General features: G+C 43.2%; 1 protein-coding gene across 1 annotated transcript; it reads right to left on the reverse strand.

The window, feature by feature from the left end:
• Positions 1-6,177: 6,177 nt before the first annotated feature.
• Positions 6,178-8,121, reverse strand: LOC121676707 (inositol 1,4,5-trisphosphate receptor-interacting protein-like 1). Its single transcript, XM_042053586.1, has one exon. It carries the CDS (start codon positions 8,094-8,096, stop codon positions 7,008-7,010), a length of 1,089 nt encoding a protein of 362 aa, XP_041909520.1. The 5' UTR covers positions 8,097-8,121; the 3' UTR covers positions 6,178-7,007.
• Positions 8,122-8,397: the final 276 nt, after the last annotated feature.

Here is an 8,397-nt window from a genome sequence, read left to right on the forward strand (position 1 = left end):
CCACAATTCACTTCCAAAACCAGTCAGTATTGGAGCCATGTATCCTGTTTATCCCATTTTTCCACCCCACAAGTGATGCTCTGTGCTGTGGTTGCATGCAACGATTGAGAAGTCGTAAGCTCTGACACTGTGCAGCAGCAGTACCATGGGGGAGGTGACACCATGAAGATTTTTTGCCTTTTCTTTTATACCCCTCTTATACCTTTTTACAACTTCTGTGTTCCTAGTGCTTTTTGCCTACATTCTTGGACTTGTTTGTCAAGCTAAGAGACTAAATATTTTAGAAGCTTCGTAGCTAGGGATCAGTGTGCCCCAGACCCCAAGGTCCTCTCCAGAACACATTCTGTAAACCAAGATAGAACCATCCAGGGGAAGGTTCCTTGGAGACGGGGGCTCACTTGAGCCTCTCATTAGGGAATCTTTGATAGATATGCTAATTAGTAAAACCTATAATGTTATACCCAATGTTGGAGACACACACACACACACACACATACACTCGGCGGGGTACACCTCAATGCATATGACCTAGACGTGTACACCTAAGGATCCTTAAAATAAATACCAAGGTAAATCCCTCTCCCCCTTCTAACTATGTATGACTCTTGATTTTAAGACCAGGAAAAGGCATCAGAGGAATGGACTTCCAAATGTCCCACTCACTCAGCTGTATGGAAATTTAGCTCACAGATGTCTACTTCATAGAAAAACCTTACAGAACTTAATGGAATTAAAATTTTAGATGATGGTGTTGAGGGTAGACTGTGCCCTTGGTTATTAGAAACTGCAGTTATTTTAGTTTTAACTAAAAAAATTATTACGCTCAACATTGAAATGTGCAATAAAGATTTATTTGGTTTCTCTTGGAGATTCAGGTTAGCTGCAAACTCAAGGATTAGAATTAAACAAAATAATTAGTTAAACACAGGCTAATATAAATTATCTTCCTATTCTTACTTGTTCTTTCATTTTCCTTTGTATGTGTGTGAAATAATTCAGCTCAGATATAATTTCTATAGCTTTTAAATGGAATTGAATGATTGGAGAAAACAGTACAAATAGTAAGTACTTTGTTTAAAAATGTACCTTATCTGGAGGGGGAACTTTGGTGAAAATGAGTAGATAAGTATGGGTAGCAATAAATATCATGAGGTAAATGTTAACTTAAAACAGCACCCTTTGTGTATTTATTGCCTAAAGAAGGCACATCAAGAGATAAAGCTAAATATTCCTTTAGGCTGTAGATAAAGAGTACCATAAAAGATTGAGTATGCTCCTTGCAATCAAATGCTTTAGAGAGGTTCAGCAAGGCTGCCAAGTAAATTCCCTGATCTTAACCTGACTTGCTATTTTTTTTTCACATGAATTTGCCTTTACATTGGTTTGAATAATTGCTGAATCCAAAGCCAGGCTAATTTTGGCAAGAAATTCCAGAAAAGCTGAAAGGACTAATATATAGGGTGATAGAATCATAACTCAGCTGACAGATGGAACCAATTCTGGTATGCTGGTCTGTGCTTGTCCACTACAAAATCATCCCTGGCTCAAAAAAATAATTCAAATCATGGAGTACTTTTCAACTGGCACATAACACAAGACCATGTGTTCTTACCTTGAATAGCAATGAAAATTTAGTTTAAATGTCTGGAAGTTGCTGTTGAGTTACAAGTTAGGTTCAGCCTACTCCTAGTGATGCAGTTGCAAATCCATGATGACAGAATAACTGATGGTATGTCACACCACTGATGAGATAATGTCATTACTGATCTACATTGTAATAACACAACAAACACTATGATCACTTCTCTACTGGTGACCTAATCTCCCACTTCTGAAGGAGTAATAAATATCTTGCCTTAGAGGATAAAACACACACAAAAGTAAACCATTTCAAAGGAAGTTGAAGCCATAGTTTCCAAGTTTTATGTTATGCAACCTTTTGTTATGGTATGAACAGTCATCAGTTTTCCTAATTGGTAGAAATATAGCAATGTTTGCAGTACAGCAGAAAACTGGTTATTTGATTTTTATAACCTTAAAAGAAGATTTTACTAGGTATTAAAACCTCCTTTACAGATGAGACCAGAATACTAATATAGATGTATTATTATACTTAAAAAGACCCAAAATCAAAAAGTCTGTTCTGTGGGAAAATCCAGTACTTCAGGAGAAGTTTTATTCTAAATCTGAACAAAGCTCAGAAAGTTTGAAATTTCTTCTGGAAAACAAAATTCCTAAAAGTTTTACCAAAGGTTCTGGCATTGGAGGTTTAGCTGCTACCCTGACTCAGGAAGATCCTCATTTTGCTGAAGGAAGTAAGCATTGGTAGCATGAGGAAGAAAGGTTTCCCTGCATCTGGATAAGAAGCCCAGAAGATTAAGACAGACAGAGAGCTCTCCCCCAATTACAGATCTATGACAGACCTGGAAAGTTTTCCATTTATCTGCACAGCAAGATAGTTGCAGAGTATAAGGTCTTGTGAACTCAAGAAATGCCTGAGAAAGTAGTCTTAGGACCAGGAAAATATTCTACTGGTAAATTATCAGGCAAGTGGGATACACTTATGATCAGGTTTTAGGTCATCTATCCTTCTGATCTAAGTACCCTGTGACCAAAGAAAAAATATATAGAGATAGATAGACTTGTATTACATAAGTAAACATTCATAGAAATCAGTATGATCTCCTGGAAAGAAAAAGGCTCTGCAGGAATACAAATGGAAAAGTTCTTCTGCAGGTTTTCTTTTTCAGACCTTTTCTCATCTTTTGTTTCCTTGATTCTTCCTAGCTAAGAACAAACCCTTAGAACTGAAGTTATGAATTTTTAATTTTTCTCTCTGCTGATGAAAAGAAATAAAATTTGTTGACTTTAGTATCACACGGAATGTATACAAAAGCAGACAGGACAAAAATAATTCAAAGGCTTCTTACTTGCTCAGGTGCTATTAAGTAGGGCTTTTATGCCCTTTTTAATGCTTTTCATACTGATTTTTACAATGTGTTCATGTAAAGGATGATAAATGTTTTTCTGGATATTTGTACTAATGAGCTGGAGATCTCTACATCTGATAAAGTTCACCTCTCCCTTGTGTGAATAAGTAGTGCCATAAATACTTTTTTTTTTTTTTTCAATTTATAAAAAATAGAATTTTATATTAATATGTTTTTAATTCCTGGGGTTTCTTTCATCAGGGACAACTAAGTGTCCAGAGAGGACAATTATCACTACAACTCACTGAATGCTTTATCTATATTGTTTGTGGATTAGGAACCTGAATTAACCATTGACTCTTTCCGATCCAGTCTGCATTCCCTTCTTTTGGAGAAAATGAAACTTTTTTTTTTTTTTAAACTCCTGTACCATCAAAAATATTTTTCAGGTCACTTTAGAGATTTGTCCAATTATTAAAAAGAATATCAAGAAAAGGTAATACATAGAGGCTAAGGAACCAAAGTTAGAAGACAAGAGGAACAGCTTTGGTAGAGATGGTAATAGATCTGTCATTCTTGGCTCTGCTGGGTGATTTCATTACTGAGAAATTAACACCCTCCTAAAGTTTAGCCTGAAAATACATGTAAAAAAGAAAACCTAAATATACTGTGGTCTTACTGTGACTTTTGGCATTATGAATTCTGTTATTGAATTACTTTTCAAAAAAAAAAAAAAATTTTTTTTAGGTCTTCAGAATTTCAGGCCATGTGACTTTCCACTCAGACCAACGGAAAATATATCACTAGCTGGCTCTTTGTTTTTGTTATGCCCCAGTTAAAAATGCCTTTCTCTTCACTGACACAATGCCACGAGCCATGAAATTAGTTTCCTTCCCCAGATTCTTGCTGCAATCCTCAAGAATGTAATTAGATCTTGGTCATGTAAGCTCATAAATGCAAAATTCTGTGTTCAGAATTGTTTTTTAAGAGAAGTCACAAAATATGTCCTTCAGCACATTTAAATTGTCTGGAAAATGGTTAAGAACACCAGTCAAACCTCCAAGTTGTTCAAATGTCTCTATTTGTCCCATTATTACCCTGTTTGTATGATTCTGCTTATAGCCTTGTTAAAATTGATTAAGGCGAAGACTGGTTCCAAAAGCCTCCTGAATCTGACCACTCCAAAATTGCTTGAGAAGAATTAGCAGTCAGGAATAACGCATGTAATTTTTTTGTTGGCATTATGCAAGATGAGTGCAAGATATTTTTGGGGGTGAGTCAGGAAGGGTGGAGTGACAGGATGGGAATAAATAAAAAAGAATGAACCTTTCATGGAGCTTCCCTGTAAGGTTAAAATACAGAATATTTGTCGTACTAGGCTATTAGCGAAGTTCATTGTATATTTTTACTGATCCCTTAAGAAGAGCTTATTACACTCACTCTTTAATAGAGGTTCCAGTGATCCCAGTGAAAAAGTTAGTGATGGATAAAAAGATAAAATTGCTCTGCTTTTATGTGAACTTAGTGTTTTGTCACATTGGTTGTTGGAAATGATGGGTCAGATGATACAAGTTATAGATCTGATTCAGATTTTCATAAGCAATTAAACCTGGGATGTGGTGCATCAAAAACTCTTCACTTAAATTCACAAAGGGCTGGATGTGACCTTATCATCAGGAATATTTTCAGTAAAATTCAGCTCAGAACCCTCTTTTCCTTCCAAGTCTGAGTCCTCCCACCCTCTCATCGAGTAAGTGGATTACCAGGTGTGGTAAAATTCTTAAGAGGGGGACCATATTCAGTTTTATTTCAAATTAGTAAGTAGTAATTGTGAACCTGAAAAATAAACTTTTTATACAAATAAGATTCCATGACATTTCATATTTTCATAAAACACCTAAAGACAGCAGCAGGTTGTCCTGATACTTCTGCTTATCCTCCCTGTGGTAGCATCTGTACAGAGAACAACACAGTTTTAAATTCTAACTCAGTTTGTGCTTCACTGATGAAGGAAGCAGGAAGAAAGTGACTTGGCTTCACGCTTGGAGCAAATGTGAATTTTCTTCCACTTCAACATTTTTCCCGCTATGTTCACGTGTATTTGTCAGCTTCCTAAGGAGTGCAGTGTCCGTAACAAAGGAGACGAGACTTAGATGCAAAAATTGAGAGACCTTGAACTGCAGTGGCAAGAACAACTCTGGTGTAATACCAGTGCCAGATGGCATGGGTGTGAAAAGCACACTCACATCGATACTAACAGGCTTAGGAGAGACACGGACCAGGGTGAGGTATTCCCAAAGAAGGTGAATTGACAGTGCAAAGGAGAGTTAATACCAACCAGTTGCTCAGTTACTTTATCAGAGCTGCCCCTGTTTTCAAGGCCTGAAAGAACAGCTCAGTGCCAGAAAGACATCCAGATCATTTGGCTATGCTTGCTCTTATGGAGCGCTCTTTTCAATTTCCATCCTAGTGGGGTTGCATACTACTGACCAGTTAAAACCAGCACCTGAGCTACACAACAGTGTTTCAGTGGCAACACTGGACAGCTGTAGGTTCCGCCCTTCCCCTCTCCCAGCATGCTCCTAAGACACACAGCAAACTTGCACTTGCACCAAAACTCACAGCCACACCCACAGTTTAACCACCTGCAATAATTTTGGCCCTGGCCAATCTAGCCCTGGGTGCATTGTGCAGCAAGAAGCCATGGGGGCCGTGCTTCTCCCCGGCTCCAAGCATCGCTCCAGAGGCCACACAAGCTGTGCGGTCAGGCCGTAAAGCTCAATGGCACACAGAGATCAAGTCCTACCCACTGAGAGCACATGTCCTTGTGAAAGGGGCTGATGAGCACTGGAGCTGGAGCAAGGGAAAGGGCAGGTCTCCGCAGCTGGGGGCAGAGGAGAGGGGAACAAAGTGGGTGTGTGTGTTTGGGGAGAAGGGAGCAAGGAGGGTGTTCTCCTTCCACAATGGGCTGTGGTGGGAGCAGTGCCTGCCCAGCAGAGGAAGCAAAAGGCAGGGATCTCAGCGAGCACAGTTCCCTCTCAGTGGAACAGCGAGTTCTGCTGTTGGCAGCGATCCTCCTCTGGGAGGTTCCTGCCTGCTCTCCTCACACGGAGCTGCTTGTTCCTGTCCTCTCAGAGGCCTTCAGTCTCTAACGTGGGCCACAGCAGCTTTCTTTCCCATGCTCTGAATGAGAAGGGGCAGGTTTTAAGCAGCACTGGGAGGATTAATTAATATTTTAGCTGTTTCAACCATCATGACTTCTGGTTGCATTCATGAGACAAAATTAATAGCCCTGCTCTACTGAGTTGCAGAAGTGCAATACCGAGATGTGACTGCTGGACACAATCACCGCTTGAGTCACTTTGTCATTTTTTCAGGTAGCTGCAATGGATGGACATTCTCTAAGAACCATTGGATTAAATATAAAGAAGGACACTTTTCAGGCAATTTGAGAAACTTTTCTCCTTTTATTATTTCTTCAAACATATATATGTAGATACTACTGAAGGGCAACTACACCAGGGTAGCTCAATTGCCTAAACTAAGGGTAACTGGGAAATAATCTCACACTAACAATCCTAAAGGACGTCTTGACGCGATGATGAAGAAACTAGTTCCTACTATGAAAACTTGGACTACCTATTCTCCTATGGTAAAGTGAGTTAAAACTATTATCTTCACTTCTACAGACTGAGATGAACTACATCTTTACAAAACCATTAAAAAGTACATACAGGTCACTAAAAAAACTACATTAATTGTCTAACAGGCTTGGTTTTGGTCGTCCAGGTGTGCCAGGCAACCTCGCAGCATCACTGTCTTCCATGAGGATGTGCAGGTGGAGCCAGTTTCTGCCTTACAGACTTTGGGCAATATTGCAACAGCACCATCATGAGTGGAAGGTGAAGGGCAAGGCAACGCAGAGATGTGTGTCTGCACAGTGAATCCGTGTGCCGCAGCATCTTCCATCCATTGAGCTTCAGGATTGCCAGTGAAAAAAGCAAGAATTATGCAGTGCTCACGTGGCTGCCATCGGGTGTGAGCCCCGCCAGCACAGCTCTGTGCAGGGAATTCCTCTCAGTGGGTGGAGAGCAGCATCCAGAGGCGGAATCGCAGCTGACCGTAAGCTCTCATCGCCTCTGCGTGGGCGGCCGGATCTCGGGCCAGGTGCTCAAAGAGGTTGAGCGGCTCGACCGTTCGCATTGCCGGCGGCAAGCTGATCTCTGCAGGAAGGCTCTGGTTGCCCAGGACAAAGTGCTCCAGGCGTTTCAACTGCAGGCAGCGGTGCAGGTATGCCATGATGTCCCACAGCCGCCGCGCAAATTCCCTCCTGCGCCACTGGCACAGCGGTACGGTGGTCAGCACGTGCATGACCACAGTCTTCCAGGTCGAGCTGGAAAAACCTGTGCCCCTCAGGATGCAGGTGAAGAGCTGCAGGCATTTCAGGTGCAAGCTCTCACACGGCACCTGCCTGGCGATGTGCTGGAAGAATTTTGCCTCTGCCACAGCGTACGTCTCAGGCCACGCTGTGCTTGCGATGGAGTCGGCCTCGGCGGGCTGGCTGCTCACAAAGATGCTGGAGCCGCCTTTCTGGGCCTCTGTGGGCTGGCTGACCACAAAGATGTCGGAGTCCCCGTGGCGCACCCCAAACAGCATCTCCACCATCAGGCTCTTCTTGCCTTTGCTCAGCCGGAATTGGCAGGACCGGCTGCAGGGCTGAAACACCAAGTGCCATGAGTATGACTGAGGCAAATGCAGCCACGAGCATCTCACCAGCTGGTAGAACCAGTGGGAGGTTTTCTCCACGTCCAGGTAGGAGCCGGTGCAGAGTGTCTCTAGGAGGCTGGGCTTCTGCTTGCGCCGCAGCTCCTCCTGCGAGTGGTGCAGGAAGCACAACAGCTTCTCGCCCAGCTGCTCCCTCTCGCACGTGCACACCAGCTCCACACGGACGCAGAAGGTCCTTGCTGCCATCTGCCCTGCACTGTTCAGCTCCAGGTGGAAGGCGTGTCCCGGCGGGGGATTCAGTGGGACCAGCACGCGGTACACCACGTCCTGCTCACGGGGACTCCAACCCTCAAAGGCACTGCCCACCCCGATGGCTTCTTGAGGCACCGGGTAGAAACTATTGCTCACGCTGTCAATAAACACACGCGTGAAGCTCTCCATCAGCTCAGCTGCCACTGAGCGACCTCTCTCCTGCACTGCTGCCCCAGCAAGCACCGAGCCTGAGCAAGGCGCTCCCGCCAGGGGCTGGGCCCTGGATGCAGGGACAGAACACACGTCCCGGCTGCCAGCGCTTCTGCCCCAGCCCTCCCCCAGCCCTGCCTCCCCACCGCCTGTGTGCACTCACCGCTTGCCCAGGCTCTACTGGGGGCAGCGTCAACCAATGGGGCCTTTTATAGCTGCCCCCATTGTGACACGGCCCCTGTGCTGTCACAGGCCCCAGAGCGCATCACAGGCCAGCCCC

This window comes from Corvus kubaryi, unplaced genomic scaffold, assembly GCF_017639235.1.
Source record: "Corvus kubaryi isolate FWS band 111438036 unplaced genomic scaffold, C.kubaryi_AGA036_p1.0 135, whole genome shotgun sequence".
In the NCBI taxonomy this organism is placed as follows: domain Eukaryota; kingdom Metazoa; phylum Chordata; class Aves; order Passeriformes; family Corvidae; genus Corvus; species Corvus kubaryi.

Excerpts from the sequence above, each read along its gene's own strand:
- LOC121676707 (XM_042053586.1), bottom strand. The coding sequence starts at position 8,096 with ATGGAGAGCTTCACGCGTGTGTTTATTGACAGCGTGAGCAATAGTTTC.